This window comes from Harmonia axyridis, chromosome 7 (genome assembly GCF_914767665.1).
Source record: "Harmonia axyridis chromosome 7, icHarAxyr1.1, whole genome shotgun sequence".
NCBI lineage: Eukaryota > Metazoa > Arthropoda > Insecta > Coleoptera > Coccinellidae > Harmonia > Harmonia axyridis.
Genome location: NC_059507.1, coordinates 350,625 through 367,263, shown reverse-complemented (window position 1 = coordinate 367,263; position 16,639 = coordinate 350,625). Strand labels below are relative to the sequence as shown.

The 16,639-nt window shown below is 34.0% G+C and overlaps 1 protein-coding gene and 1 long non-coding RNA gene across 4 annotated transcripts; one reads left to right on the top strand and one right to left on the bottom strand.

Moving 5' to 3' along the window:
- The first annotated feature begins 115 nt into the window (after positions 1-115).
- LOC123683808 (zinc transporter 1) lies at positions 116-13,941 on the top strand. Of its 3 annotated transcripts, none has more exons than XM_045622721.1 (8): positions 116-368; positions 4,787-4,967; positions 5,034-5,256; positions 6,202-6,466; positions 7,564-7,815; positions 10,344-10,569; positions 10,889-10,958; positions 12,589-12,825. In XM_045622721.1, the coding sequence occupies exons 2-8, from the start codon at positions 4,791-4,793 to the stop codon at positions 12,678-12,680; spliced, it is 1,305 nt and encodes a 434-aa protein (XP_045478677.1). In that variant the 5' UTR covers positions 116-368; positions 4,787-4,790; the 3' UTR covers positions 12,681-12,825. The 3 variants fall into 3 exon arrangements, with proteins under 3 accessions (XP_045478677.1, XP_045478678.1, XP_045478675.1); XM_045622722.1 differs by having other exon boundaries at positions 117-368; positions 10,893-10,958; positions 12,589-12,726; XM_045622719.1 differs by lacking the exon at positions 10,889-10,958 and having other exon boundaries at positions 118-368; positions 12,589-13,941.
- LOC123683821 lies at positions 8,716-9,639 on the bottom strand. The gene is made up of 4 exons (XR_006748056.1): positions 9,607-9,639; positions 9,198-9,515; positions 8,978-9,111; positions 8,716-8,923 (listed from the first exon to the last, which is right to left on the bottom strand). It is a non-coding gene; the product is annotated as an uncharacterized LOC123683821 (long non-coding RNA).
- Positions 13,942-16,639: the final 2,698 nt, after the last annotated feature.

The following is a 16,639-nucleotide window of genomic DNA, read 5'->3' as shown; positions in this document are numbered from 1 at the left end:
GATAAACTTCAATCCATTCATGCAAAAAAGATATGAACTAGGTTATGATATGAAATTATCAATTTCTATGTTAAAAGACAGCTGACAAATGTTTTCATTTTAACAACGGTGACAACTGACAGAAAGGCTCTTGTCATTTCCGACAAAGTTTTGAGATTCTCAGTCAGTTCCGTGTAAAATTTTCTTCGATATATCCTATTACCGAACCCAGTTCCTGGAATTTTAAACTGGTAATGAGTAATAACAAAACGCTGATTCATTTACTCAATCGAATTTTTACATGTTAGTTCAACATGACATTTTTCCCTGATGTTGAAACCAGATCGACGTTAAAGTTTGTTTAGTGACTTCAAATTTTTCAGTTTTGGGTAAGTTTTTGCTTATTTGCCCATCTTATTCGATTAACTGTAAAAAATGAATCAACCATATACATGTCGCCCATGATTTTGTTGAAAAAATTCTGCGAAAATGTTAGAAATATCTTCTGAATTATACTGTTAAATTTTACTGATTTCTATTGAAAAATACGTGAAGGAATTATGTTTGGGTGTTATGAATTCTACAAGACTAAGCCTTTCAAAACTTCTGGAAAATTACATTTTGAAGTAGAATCAATAATACAAGAATCATATGTTTTGGTATTGTAAATTTTTGCTTAGCAACATCATCACAAACCTTTTTACTTTATAAAGTACCAAAATACCCCAAACTTACACATTTTGTCTCACTTTTTCTCATTTTCTTCTAAATTTACTTTCGAGGTAAGCTTAATTTCCTTTGTATGAGTTTTCTACTGTATTCCACAGTTATTTCTGGACTATTTCCACCACAATGGTTGGACATTTGAGTTTCTTAATTTTATAAATCAACCCTTTGTGCCACTTCTTGTAATAGTAGGCGAGTTAATGGTTCATTGGACTACCCCATTTCCCAAAAATCTACAAAATTTTTGCTTGCACAGGACTACAATTTTAATTTTGTTTTTTTATTCCTAAATTTGTCAGCCACCATATTATGTTATCTTAGCGCCCTAGAGTGACAGAATTTCTACTCATTTTGCTTCATGAAGTTTAACTACACTATACCCCACTAGCAACAACCAGAATAGCCTGGCTATTAATATATACATACTTTTTAAATTTAAGCCTTTTGGAAGATGGATTATGAATTACTATCCCTGATTTGAGTTTTTTTTTGTCATTTTCAAAATATGAAGGGTTTCCCAATAAAAAGTTTCATTTGGATATTATAAAAAAACGAGTATATTTTGAGAAAAATCAATGTTTTTGTCATTGTAAAGAGGGAGGTATGCCATTAACGATATCACCATATCATCTTCATGACGTTTTCCATTACTAATTCGCACATTTGTGGATGTTTTTCCACGACAACTCCACGAATTCTATCTTGAATCGATTGTGGAGCATTGGCATAGACCTTATCTTTCACGTGGCCCCAAAGATAAAAGTCTAAAGGTGTTAAATCACAAGATCTCGGTGGCCAATTGCGTTAAAATCGTATCCTCCGCTGCAACATAACTTTCTAGTTACGTAAATAACTAAACTTTACTCTTTCCTGTTTTCAGTGTGTCATAACATTCGACAATTACTATAGTCAATAAAAGATACGCATATTTCGCAAAAATAATTATCAGTTTCAGAAATTAACTAAATGAATTGTTGAAAGTTCATACATTGTGTTGAACACTACATTTAATCCCAATCAATTAGCTGTGTTAATCCACATGGACAATATCTTATCAGTGATATGCCAACACAATAGCGGGTTGATTATGATTATAGTATCTTTGACAAACAAGAACGACTCAACAATACTATCTGTAAACGAAGAATTCGAGTTAGGTATACCCAAATATTTCTGGTGAACATGATGATATTGTCGTTGAATATTGTTTGACCGAATAATGCAATATCGATAATAAGTAGTTTTTGGCATAATCGTTTTTATTTCCCTAGGTATGTAGGGAAAATTAGTCCCCAAATGTTACATAATGACTATAACTACATAATACGGGGTTATAAATATCGTAGTCCGGATTTCGCACTCCTGTTTCAATGACACATGTCAAAATCGCCCTTCTGATCGCGTACAATACGCTCTATTAGTGTGACGTCACACACCGCCATTTTAGTTCTCCTGTCAGTGTTCGGAATCCAAACAAACAAATTGTCATTCAAATTAGTACGGTGTCGTTGAAGGAATTGGCTTATTTTCATAAATAAGAGTATTTGAGCAACGATTTGCGTATTAATTGATAGACAGAAGGAACGAGGTTAATACCAGTAAGTTTGAATCCTGTATCATTCCCCAGATTTTGTATTAAGCCGTGTTTATTAGTTGAACTTCAAGTTCGAACTTACTGGCATTAATATCGTTCCTTCTGTCTATCAATTAATAGTAAAATCGTTCCTTTAATACTCTTATTTATCAAAATAAGCCAATTTCTTCAAGGACAACGTACTAATTTGAATGACAATTTGTTTGTTTGGATTCCGAATACTGACAGAAGAAATAAAATGGCGGTGTGTGACGTTATCACTAATAGAGCGTATTCCCCTGCGCGCACAAAATTTGGGCCTCTCTTACGTCACGCTATGGCGTTATTTTGCAGCTGGATTTGCATCTCCGGCGATGTGAATTGGCCACCAAGATCTTTCGATATATCGCCTTTGAATTTTTTTGTGGTTCTATGCGAAGGAATTCGTTTACGCCTGAAATGTGCCGGCGAGTCATCGAATATTACCTCATAATGATCGAGTGTTGTAAGAGATGACGGGGAGGACATACAAACGATGTACATACATAATGACAAGGTCTAAGCGTTATATTGAAATAAAAATTCGAACGATATTCTAAATGAGAGTGTGTTTTATTTGCGTTTTTTTTTTTTTGAACCAAAAAATGGAAAAACCTTTACAATAATTTCTCTATCGCTGCCACTGGAGAAACGGCTGCTGCTCGGATAAAAATGGCTGTTATCTTCACGCCTGATTCTTTACAGGATGAGTCTGATCACAATAGAATTAGAAGACTACGCAACGATTAGAAAATCATTTCGACAAAGTCATCGAAACGATTCTGAACAATGATCAGCATAATAATAGGATACTCTGTACTAATACTAGTATGTATACTTGAAAATAATCAGGTTACACATACATTACAAATCGTGTCAGTTTGATAAAATAATCCCATTGGATTATTTTGAATTTCAAACTGACACTTTGTAATTAGGCAGGAAGTTTGAGATGTATAACCTGATTAGTTTGAAGTACGTATTGTATTTGATCCGATTATTTTTTCAGTGAATTAAGTAAATATGAACGATATTTATTAATTCAACTGAAAATTGTATCAAACAACCAGGTTTGAGTCAACACCATTTTTTATTGGAGACAAAATTTATTATCATTTGGACTCTAAAATTAAATCACAGACAATCTAAAAATGTGGTGAAAACCTTGCTACTTCAGGGTACCTATTATAGTGTCCAAGAATATCTCTCTGCTAAAATTGTGTGATTTCTGATCAGTTAGATATCTAGTTCCTCTGCTATGTATTTTTTTTTCACTGACTTGTCCTACATATTGTTATTTTATTATTGTATGACAATAATTGTCATACAATAGTAAAATATCGATCCTTGTTTGAAATAGCTAAAAGGAATATTTTGTTTCCTGTTTCCTTCTAGGAAAAATCAGATAATAAGGTGTGGGTTTCATATCTGATATGAAAAATTTACCCGGTGCTATAAAAAATACGAAATCTTAAAAGAGGTTTTTTCAAATTTAAGAACATTGGGAAAGAACACTTGCACTGTAATAGGCTTTTAAAATACAGGGTCTTTCTAAATTGGAGTTATAGAAGAAAATGAGGGATACCTTGGATAATTTTAAGAAAAAAATTCCTGTAAACATGGGCCCGCAAACTATTTGTTTTAAAGATACAGGGTGTTTCTTGTTTGCCTTCTTTTTTGTGATTATTATACCGGTTTATCGAGTCTTTATTAATCTTCGCTACAGATTGTTTAAATACGCTTAATAACTGGATCTTCACAATAATTTGGATATTTTCGAGGATTACTAGAGAATTGTTTGAAAATTTGTCTCGAAATCGATAAGACAAAACTTCAAGGAATCAAAAAGTTTAGTACTGGACCAAAGTTTCTTTTTAAATTTTTCTAAACTACTAGTGGTCCACGAAAAAAAAGTTCTGGAGGAAAGAAGCGGGTATTGTTCCAGAAAAAATATCACCCTGTAGATTTGCATTCAAAATTAGCATATCACATGAGAAAAACTTCACATGGAATATCTGTGCCAAATCTGAATTAAATACCTAGTGAAAGGAAGGTGTTTAAGAAAAATACTTGAGAAAAAATCAAACTTTAACACTCTGTACCTCGAAAATAAAGCGTTTACAGGACTTTTTTTCTGAAAATGATCCAAGGAAATTATCATTTTCGTTTGTACCACCAATTTAAGAACATCCTGTACCTATTTCAATCAGTCTCCTAAACGCATCCAGACCTAACAAGCCGGCTCTGAACGATGCAATTTTTTATCTTTCCTGATTTGGAAATATCAAAAAACCATAAAGATAGTGTCTCATATCAATTTACATTTCTACTATCGCCTTGCATTGCATGATTTGTATCTGATAACTTGTATATTAAATTAAAATTTTCTGATCTCACAAAGGATTACTTATTCACATCCTCATTCTTATCTACCTTACCTTTATACCGTATTCTTTGTTTTTTTTTCAGGAAAATGGGACGATTAGGGGGCAAAAAATGTCGCTTGCTGACCATGTTATGGATGACTCTGGGATTCTTCCTGGTCGAGATCGTGGTAGGGTACATCACAAATTCTATGGCGCTGGTAGCCGATAGCTTTCACATGCTGAGCGATGTAGCAGCACTTATCGTAGCTTTCCTTTCGGTGAAAGTAAGGGAAAATAATGATTTACCCCATCTTGAATTTACTAAATTTTTCTCCTGTGCTTTTTTGTAGATGTCTCCGAAAAAATGGTCTAAGAACACTTTCGGTTGGGCTCGAGCTGAGGTGTTAGGGGCTTTAGTCAATGCAGTATTCTTAGTGGCTCTGTGCTTTTCGATAACGGTGGAAGCATGCAAGAGATTCATCGAGGTGGAAGCTATACACGATCCTAAACTGCTGGTGGTTGTCGGAGCCTTGGGGCTGTTAGTGAATCTCATAGGTTTACTTTTGTTTCATGGTAAGAACTTTTTTTTGAAATATACTCGAATGTATCTTCCTCCAAATGGATAAACACTGCGCAAAAAAATTAACACACGTTCTGAAAATCTCAATTTTAATGAAAGTTAACTCTACATTGGCTTTGTAACTTATTTTTTATGTTCTCTCGGGAAGGTTTTGAACGAAACAAGACACATTATATGGAAGAAAAATTCAGGATTTCACCGAATCTTATGTGAAAGAAGAGAAATAAAAAATTTTCAAAATACTGGAATGCTGATAAGTGATTTAATACTTGGTATTTCCACCTCTTGCGTTAATTACAGCTCGGCAACGACGGTTCATACTCAAAATGAGTGATCTTAAAATGTTCTGATCTAATCCTTCCCAGATTTCTCTAAGTTGGATTCCTAAGTCATTAAGAGTAGCTGGATGATTTTCTGAACTTCTCAGCCTTCTATTGAGGTTGTCGCAAACCTGCTCAATCGGATTGAAATCTGGACTTCTTGCTGGCCATTCCATTCGAGAGACTTCAACCTCTTCAAGGTACTCCTGAACGATGCGCGCACGATGGGGTCTGGCATTATCGTCCATAAAAATGAAATTTTCACCAATGTATGGGGCAAATGGCACTACATGCTCTTCAAGAATGTTCCTTATATACCTATCAGCATTCATAGCTCCATTATCAACGACCACTAGGTCTATGCGAGCAGTCAAAGATATTCCACCCCATACCATAATCGATCCTCCCCCGACACCAGTAGTATTCAGGAAATTATACACAAGAGATCCTCATGGGATAGCTACATGATGCCAAATAATTAAAATACACACATTGTCAAAATTAGGGGAACAGACAAAGTCTCAACAGAGTGTGTAGTTCATTTCCTCTTTAACCCTTTGGATAATTTTAGCAATTTTATTCTCGATAACAATATTTGATGATGACGTTACTTTACAGAGCATGGCGGTTCTCATGGTCACTCCCACGGTCGTCTTTCTCACAGTCGGAACAGATTGACCCAGTTGGCCGTGACAGATGACAATGAAAACGACGAAACCTACCCCAGCCCGCCTCCACCGCCACCTACGGCGACCAAACAAAACTCTCATGGCCACTCCCATTCCCACTCTTCCGGTCAGATGAACATGAGGGGCGTGTTCTTACACGTTCTATCGGACGCTTTGGGCTCTGTTATTGTGATAATATCGGCTGTAGTATTCTGGTGAGTAATATACTGGGTTGACATATGTCAAACAGAACTGTCATCCAAAGATTAGCCATTTAGCTATACGCTCTATTAGTGTGACGTCACATACCGTCATTTTTGGTTCTTCTGTCAGTGTTGGGAATCCAAACAAATAAATTGTCATTCAAATTAGTACGGTGTCGTTGAAGGAATTGGCTTATTTTCATAAATGAGAGTATTTGAGGAACTATTTCAGTATTAATTGATAGACAGAAGGAACGAGGTTAATACCAGTAAGTTTGAATCCTGTATCATTCCCCAGATTTTAGAAAAAGCCGTGTTTATTAGTTGAACTTCAAGTTCGAACCTACTGGCATTAATCTCGTTCCTTTTGTCTATCAATTAATAGTAAAATCGTTCCTTAAATAATCTTATTTATCAAAATAAGCCAATTTCTTCAACGACAACGTACTAATTTGAATGACAATTTGTTTGTTTGGATTCCGAACACTGACAGGAGAACTAAAATGGCGGCGTGTGACGTCATCACTAATAGAGCGTATATGGATCGTTTCTCTACTGCTCAAAGTGTGAAAATTGGAAAAACTTGCTACAAATATAATGATTCTGTAGTAAGTTTCGTGCATTACATGCAAGTTATGGTCGATATATTGTCCATCTTAGCGTGAAATTGATAAGATAGTGAATAAAATCGTAGAAACTGAATGTGTTACTGATGTCTTACGGCCTATACAACTTTGAAATGAACGCTCGATCGACAATATTGCTGCTGGAAGTGAAAGCGTTTAAGAAGATCCAAATTTATTCATTCCTATGCGCGCACAAAATTTGGGCCTCTCTTACGGCACGCTGTGGCGTATTTTGCATTAGGATTTGCAACTTCATCCTTATAAGGTCCAGATGACACAAGACTTTCAACATTATCACCCCCCTAAAAAAACACATTACCATCAACAAAAAAAAAACTAACAATACTCTAAATTTTACCTGATACCATTAACATTCAACAAAAAAGGACCCAGTACTATTTATGTTTATTATCTACCCTCAGTAATGAAGCCAAGTGCCATTCCTTTGATTTAACTGTCTCATTTTCCTCAATTTCTTTTCAGGTTGACCGACTGGAAATATAAGTACTACATCGACCCATCTCTTAGCATAGTTTTAGTTATTTTGATTCTCCACTCCGTTTGGCCCCTGCTCAGGGATTCTGCGCTGATTCTCCTTCAGACGGTACCAACGCACATACAAGTCGACGCCATCAAGGGTCGACTGCTAGCGAATGTAGATGGCGTTTTAGCCGTACATGAATTTCATGTATGGCAACTAGCCGGCGATAGGATAATAGCTTCTGCACATATTACGTGAGTATTATTATAAAGTGTTTTCGAATAGGTTTCATTTTGAATTGCCCAAAACTTTTCTCCATTTATCTGTAGATAAGAAAAAATATTTTGCTTATCCAGGGGTATCTTCAAAAGTATGGGCCGCCTTTGGGGCTTTAGGATTTTTATGTGGAGGAATCGGTTTTCCTTTGAATTTGGGACTTATTCTGAAGTTTCTGAAATATAATGCATTAGTTTTACAAGGTGTTCCTTAATTGGAGATATAAACAGAAATGACAGATTCCTTGAATAATTTTACAAAAAAAAAAGATATTTAATTTAAATTTGGCATAGATATTCCATTCAAAGTTTTCATCATGTGGTATACTAATTTTGAATGCAATTTCACTGTCATTTTTATTTGTACCTCCAGTTTAGGAACACCCTGTATATCTTTCAAAACAAATATTATTACTTACTCTCTATAAACTGGTTCGATCACATAATGTAGTAAGTTGCATAATGCTAATGCGATTGGTTCAAAACTAACAGCGTAATGTTCTAGCAAATGATCGATCAATATTTTTGCATTATCCCAATCTGCTATCAAAAGTAACGCTTCACATAAACCCAGCTTCTGGTTTGATTTATACTTTTCAATGGGGTTCTCCGGTTCTTCTGGAGTTTCTTCTTTTTCAGTCTTATTAACTGATATTACTTGTAACTTTCTGAAATATTCTTTGGCTTCCTTCATATTCTTTTCACACTCTTTTTGCATAATTTTATCATCTGGAGTTAACTGCAATATCAATAAGGTATCGATAATGATGGAAATAATAAACTTTCATAAAATTGATTTTCTCCATCTATCTATAGATGAGAAAAAATATTTCGCTTACCCAGGGGTATATGCCTTCCAGAGACATGTTCAGAAATAATTGAGCTGTGAGAACATGAAGAGATTTTGGAGCGCCATTCTCACTACTCCTCAGAAAGCTATATTTAGAGCCCAAAACTTCGCTTATGATTTTCGGGTCACTCATATAAGATTTGATAAGAGGAATAAATAAGTTCGCATCATTTGGTTTGTTCTCAAAGCTTTCTAACAAAATATCTAATACCCTGTTAGGATCCAAATTGAAGCAACCTAGAAAAAATTGCCTATAAATCTACTATAACTTTTTCAATCATATGAAATTACCAATGAGCGATTGAACTATTCCTAAAATTCTCTCATTGTTTGTACTTTCGCCAAATTCTTGATTCAACTCTGTGATAAGCTTTGAAAAACCCTCACATTCCTCACGAAAGAGATTGAATTTTTTTTGTTTGTAGCTGAAATGAAGATTTAATTAGCGAGATTCTTCAACTTGATAATTTTTATGTTTGTTATGGTCAAAACTGTTAATACAAGTACTCACTATAACTTTGTTTTAACTTTGATAAATTTTGAGTAAAATGCTCTATTTTTTTTAGATGCCAACTTCTTGCAGGGTATCAATTTCTAATATTTCTTTCAATAACTTATCTGAAATAAACTGAGAGAAATGGATGGTATAATTAGTTTAAATCTGTAGTAGTCATTACATTTTTTCTCTTACTTTCTCACATTCCTTGATAATATAACAAAATATATTTCTTTCTTTTGATTCCTCTGATGAATTATCAACTTGAGCTGATGATGCATCAGCTATGTTTAAAACATCTAGTATTAGTGAAGGAATATCGTTATGGAGGATCTAAAAAGTATAAACAATAATAGTGACATCTTCCTTTCGGTTAATCGATTAAATTTCGATTAATCCAAAAACACAAAAGATTAACATTTACCACTAATTCTTGCAACACACCATCAACAGGCTCTTTTTTGATAACTCCTTGAAGACCTTTTTCAATTAAATATTTAAAAGTGTTGTGATTCCAGTCAACTTCTCATTTTTATCATATAGGGGACTATGTGTGTCATCCTTAACTAATTGCTCACAAAGCTTCGTACTGAAAGAAATTAACATTCCTTTATTACATCATACAGCAAATACAGAAAAAACAATTTACTTCGTGAAATTGAAAATTGACTATTAGAATATTGCTCGTTCAATAATAAGGAAACTAAATTTTATTGCTTCATGATAAATTAATTAACAAAATTTATATAAATATTCATCTTACAATTCGTTTTTGCCAATTTTTTCCCAATTTTTCCAAATTTCCTCATTTATACAATTCATGTTGAACTGAAAGAAATGGAAGGTGTAATTAATTGAAATCTGTAGTAGTCATTAAATTTTTTCTCTTACTTTCTCACATTCTTCGCATTTCTTTATAATATAACAAAATACATTTCATTCTTTTGATTCCTCAGTTGAATCATCAATCTGAACTGATGATGCATCAGCTATGTTTAAAACATCTAGTATTAGTGAAGGAATATCATATGAACTATTTCTAAAATTCCCTCATTGTTTGTACTTTCGCCAAATTCTTGATTCAACTCTGTAAAAGCTTTGAGAAAACCCTCGCATTCCTCACGAAAAAGATTGATTTTGATTTAACTTGTTCTCTTCTAGTTGTCGTAACTTATACGAATATATGAAAATTGCCGAGAAGGTGAAAGAGTTCTTCCACAACGAAGGGATCCACTCGACCACCATCCAACCCGAGTTTTTGGATGTACCGTATCCAAATTCGGAGGAAGATCAACAGGACAATGAAGACTGCGCTTTGCATTGTCCCAGAATAACCGATAGCGAGAACTCTTGTGTTCTGAACACTTGTTGCGGACCTTCTAGACAGGCAAGTATCATATTTTTCTATAGAAATGAAGCGTTCAGTCCTCTGGTCCTCCAATATGAAATTTTGCATAAAATTTTAAATGTTAATATAAATTGAAAGAATTCAGAATTCCAGATTCCCTGGATCATTTTAAGAAAAAGGATCAATCGCTTGAAACCGAAGACATTTAGACAAAATGATAGTCATCCCGCGATAATATTTCTAAAATTATCAACCCAATATTTATTTTTTTCCACCAGAACTACATTTTTTATCAGCAAGAGGTTTGCTTGAAGATTTGTAAACTATCATTGTCGCCTAATCTTTTTTTTATTTCAAGAAAGAATTCCGAAAGTCTCTTCAGAATACTGAGAACAATCATGAAGTAAATCAAGTTGTTATAGACAAGGGTAATGATTTTTAAATTGTTGTTGCATCTTTATCTTCATCTCTTTCTTCGTTTCAGCACTCATTCAAAATTCGATATTTTGAAAGAAAGACAAACGGAAAATCTTATCATTCTCCCGGTGTGTAAACTAATGAAGATAATAATCGCAGATTTAAATTAGACGTGTAGGGTATTCATAAATTATTTTTTGATGCTTCTAAATTGGCTTTAGTTTTTTCAAGTCAATTGATACTCTCGGTAATTATTAGTTTTATTGAAATTTTTTTAGTAAGGTTCTAAATGCAGTTTAGATTTGTTGCGATTAATTTAATATTCAGGGTTAGAACTATTTAGAGCGGCACTACAGGGATATCGGAAACCGTTAAAGATACAGGGTGGCTTGAATTACAAAAAAGTAGCCTTATTTAGGGATTAGTGTGTTGGTGTTAACAGATCCTAAATATCTCCAATGGTTCTCTAAAAATCGACATTTTCTTTTTTTCTGTATAACTCATTTGTTTCTGGAGATAACTTCACGAAATTCGGTTTGTAGTCATTATTCAATATAGAGAAAAAAATTAAGAATTCAATAATGTATCACACTACAAAAATATCGAGTCTTTCTAGGCAAATTTGAACTTCCTTTTTATTTTTTTGTTTAAGTAGTACGCTGGTGCCAGAATTGTCAAATAGCTTGTTATTTTGTTCAGTTTGTTATGTGAAAACATCACTTAATTTTTATAAAAACCAAATTTTGGATCTGTTTACACACTAATCCCTAAATAAGGCAACTTTTTTGTAATTCAAGCCACCCTGTATCTTTAACGGTTTTCGATATCCCTGTAGTGCCCCTCTGAATAGTTCTAACTCCGATAGATGCAATTAAATTAGACTTAATACTTTAATGTTCAATGCTTTTTATACTGATATCTCTAATACGCTCTATTAGTGATGACGTCTCACACCGCCATTTTAGTTCTTCTGTCAGTGTTCGAAATCCAAACAAACAAATTGTCATTCAAATTAGTACGTTGTCGTTGAAGAAATTGGCTTATTTTGATAAATAAGATTATTTAAGGAACGATTTTACTTTTAATTGATAGACGGAAGGCACGAGATTATAATGCCACTAAGTTCGAACTTGAAGTGCAACTAATAAACACGGCTTTTTACTAAATCTGGGGAATGATACAGGATTCAAACTTACTGGTATTAACCTCGTTCCTTCTGTCTATCAATTAATACTGAAATCGTTCCTCAAATACTCTTATTTATGAAAATAAGCCAATTCCTTCAACGACACCGTACTAATTTGAATGACAATTTGTTTGTTTGGATTCCGAACACTGACAGGAGAACCAAAAATGGCGGTGTGTGATGTCACACTAATAGAGCGTATTCTCTCAGAAGTTTAGAGCTTGTTCGAGATGGTAGAACCGGTTTTGTTCTGGGTAGGCTTTGTTACTGTGTTCCTTCGTCCTTTTAGACACGCCTCTGTCAATTGTTCAGACAACACGTAAAAATAAAAGATCAGTTTTTAAGAATCCGACTACCTGTACCTTCTCTTTCCTTTTTTTCCCTTCATCCTTTGCCCAACGGTCTTCGAGGTTCCAACTCGATAATAACTCAACGTTATATATTTTGACAAACAGGGACGGGAAACACCTTCGCCGGAAGCAACTCCCTACATGTGCCGTCAGAGGAGCACCCTGAGCATCCCGGCCAGTCTTCAGCAGATGAATGAGATGGAGAAGGGCGTCCTGTTGGAGGAACACGAGAGCTCCTCCCAGTGCGAGTGCGACAGGTCGCAGAAGCCCTGGACGTACCCCGGTGAGTCGCACTCGCAGTCCTGTGACAAGGTGTGTTCGTAAATCGCGAAATATTGTCGATTTTCATGAAATGATCATTACAATATTATAAGAATGTTGAAACATATAAATTTGGGCTCGTAAACCCGAACAGAACGTTATCGAAAGAGTATTATGTGGAACTCGATGGTACAATTGTGGTTTCGTTGTAATAGAACGATGAAAAGACTATTTTTTCCCGTACTAGTGAAATTTAACCGAAGAAAACTGTCACGGATTCGTTTTTTTTATAATTCAATCGCTGGATGAGTGCTGTCGAATTTTTGTACAGTTTTAATTTCGAAGATCCTTATGGAGGCTTAGTTTTATTGATTTTGACTCGAAGAGGGCTATCGCAGGACATAACCATGGATTTCGTTCTTCGTAGTTTTTATAAAACGAACTTTCAAAAATTATTTTTCTTTCTATTCATTTTAGAATTTGGTAGATTCCGGAGATGTTCGCTATCCCGAATCTCTCCTAGGCCTTCGAAAGTCATTGCAACAATCTTATTTATTTATCGATGTAATTGATTAATTTTGTAATATAAAATTCGATATTCAAATAAAAAAATTTATAGGTATGTATTTACGTATATAATTGAATTTAAACGAAGATAGCTAGGTCAGAATTTAGGAACTATTAGCACTTCATGCGTTTTTTGGTTCGGCACGAAATTATAGAGGAAAAACAAGTCGAGATTAATCGATCGAAGAGTTAATTCAACAAAATAGTGATATATTCTTCGTTTTTTTTTTAACTACTTGATAATTTCATAAAATTGTTCATTCTATCGACTAAGTAATCAAAACTGTCACATTGTTTGAAAAATGTTGGTTACGATAAGACGAATTTGTTATTTTTTCTTTAATAATTTATTAAAGGGTTATTTCAAGATAAAATGATCATCAGAGTATTGAAAATTTGGTTTTTCAACTTTTAAGATCATTTCTTTGTTACACCCGATTGACCTCAATGAAGTTATTATTTCAAGACTAAATTATAATGTTATCGATAGAGAGCTTCCACAATATATTTATTTCAAAATATTCAGAGTAAACCAAAGTTATTTGGTGAAAAATTAGAGTATTTATGTTTTTTCTACACTAAATATATTATACAATTGTTTTCATCAATTTCAATAAAATGTAAAAATTATAAATGTGTTTCATTAAGCCATCTATCCGTATTTTATTGAACTAATTATTCTCGCGGCCAAATACATATAGAATCCTGTATTATGCCATTCCTACTCAAACCTGGTTTGAGCCACTTTTCCTAGATGGAACCACTGCGTATTGCCCTAGAAAAAAATCCGACTAGTTTGATTATTCAAATTTTACGAAAAGAATATATGGCCAAATCTACTTCAAAATTTGATATCATGAGCAAGTCTCTATGCTTAAAACCAATTTGCAATCAGGCAATTCCTAACAGAACTGAGAACCGAGATTTTAGTGTTTTGTGGGATTTTTTTTAATGAAAAAATGGGCATGCAGGACCTTCAAAATATGATATCATGGAGAATTTTCTATTCTGAATACTAATCTACCATCGGTTTCTTCTTAACACACTTCAAAGCTCAGATATGGCGAATTTTGTAGAACAATGCTCTAAATGTACAGAATTTTTTTTTCTGGTGGGAATCGATGCTGAATTTGGAATCTACGGCCTCGAAACCCTCTAAAAATGTTCGAATTCGATATTTTCGAGAAAAAATATTTTTGGCCTGAAAATTTGATAAAAGGAGCATTTGACCACACCAAATACAAATGTGCAATCAGTTTCATTGTAAAAGGTCTCATTTTCGAGATATTTAGAGTTTTGTAGGAAAACCAAAGAGGTTTGGTCTGCCCTCTGGTGGCATAAGACCTGAAGTTTCAAAAATAGGTATGGTGCCCACAACTGAGACATTGTGTAAAAACTGTGTTTTTGAGGTGAAGAAAATTTTTCTGGCGAAAATCAATGTCAGATTCGGAATCTACGGCCTCGAAACCATCTAAAAATATTATAAGATGATCAAAATCGATCGGTCGATTTTTTCGGAAAAACCAAGACTATAACCTTATGTAAATTTCGGGAAAAAAATTTTTTGGCCTGAAAATTTGATAAAAGAAGCATACGACGAGCATTTGACCACACCAAATACACATCCGCAATCAGTTTCGTTGTAAAAGGTCTCATTTTCGAGATATTTAGAGTTTTGTAGGAAAATTCTCAATAGGTTTGGTCTGCCCTCTGGTGGCATAAGACCTGAAGCTTCAAAAATGGGTATGGTGCCCCACAACTAAGACATTGTGTAAAAACTGTGTTTTTGAGGTGAAGAAAATTTTTCTGGGAAAAATCAATGTTAGATTCGGAATCTACGGCCTCGAAACCATCTAAAAATATTATAAAATGATCAAAATCGATCGGTCGATTTTTTCGGAAAAACCAAGACTATAACCTTATGTAAATTTCGGGAAAAAAATTTTTTGGCCTGATAATTTGATAAAAGAAGCATACGACGAGCATTTGACCACACCAAATACACATCCGCAATCAGTTTCGTTGTAAAAGGTCTCATTTTCGAGATATTTAGAGTTTTGTAGGAAAATTCTCAATAGGTTTGGTCTGCCCTCTGGTGGCATAAGACCTGAAGCTTCAAAAATGGGTATGGTGCCCCACAACTGAGACATTGTGTAAAAACTGTGTTTTTGAGGTGAAGAAAATTTTTCTGGGAAAAATCAATGTCAGATTCGGAATCTACGGCCTCGAAACCATCTAAAAATATTATAAAATGATCAAAATCGATCGGTCGATTTTTTCGGAAAAACCAAGACTATAACCTTATGTAAATTTCGGGAAAAAAATTTTTTGGCCTAAAAATTTGATAAAAGAAGCATACGACGAGCATTTGACCACACCAAATACACATCCGCAATCAGTTTCGTTGTAAAAGGTCTCATTTTCGAGATATTTAGGGTTTTGTAAGAAAATTCTCAAAAGGTTTGGTCTGCCCTCTGGTGGCATAAGACCTGAAGCTTAAAAAAATGAGTATGGTGCCCCACAACTTTTTACACAATTTACCCATTTTTAAAGCTTCAGTTCTTATGCCATCAGAGGGCAGACCAAACCTCTTGAAAATTTTCCTACAAAATTCTTAATATCTCGAAAATGAGACCTTTTACAACGAAACTGATTGTGGATTTGTATTTAGTGTAGTCGAATGCTCCTTCTATCAAAATTTCAGGCAAAAAAATTTTTTTCCCGAAATTTATCAAAGGTTATAGTCTTGATCATTTTATAATATTTTTAGAGAGTATCCAGGACGTAGATTCCGAATCTGGCATCGACTCTTCGAAAAAAGAAATTTTGGCCATTAGGCCAAAATTAAATCAAATGCTCCATTATTAAATGGAGCATTTGACCATACCAAAACAAATCTGCAATCAGTTTGCTTCTAAAATGTCTCAATTTCGAATATTTTCATCGATGAACCTTACTTGTTATGGTCTAGATAAAATAAATTACAAAATTAAGTTGTATGCACTCAGGCCTAATACAGAAGTCACACCACTTGATTTATGTCAGTTTTCCTAAACAATTCCAAAAATTAAATTTAGTAAAGAATTTGCCTGCAAGCCATCTATACGCAATTTACTAAACTTATTCTTTGCGTATCTATTTACGAGAAGAATCCTGTAATATGCTATTCTTACCAAAACCGGGTTGGAACTACTCTTCCTAGATGTCGCCATATCGTCTAAATTGGTGGAAGCGCTATATTTCAGAGCATCTACCCGACAGGCAGTTTTTTTAGTATTAGGACCATTGGAGAAATTTTTAAAATAGAGGACACATTTTTTTGAAAAAT

Excerpts from the sequence above, each read along its gene's own strand:
- LOC123683808 (XM_045622719.1), top strand. The coding sequence starts at position 4,791 with ATGGGACGATTAGGGGGCAAAAAATGTCGCTTGCTGACCATGTTATGG. Across the intron at positions 4,968-5,033 it reads TAGCTTTCCTTTCGGTGAAA|ATGTCTCCGAAAAAATGGTC; the intron begins GTAAGGGAAAAT and ends GCTTTTTTGTAG. Across the intron at positions 10,570-12,588 it reads GTTGCGGACCTTCTAGACAG|GGACGGGAAACACCTTCGCC; the intron begins GCAAGTATCATA and ends TTTGACAAACAG.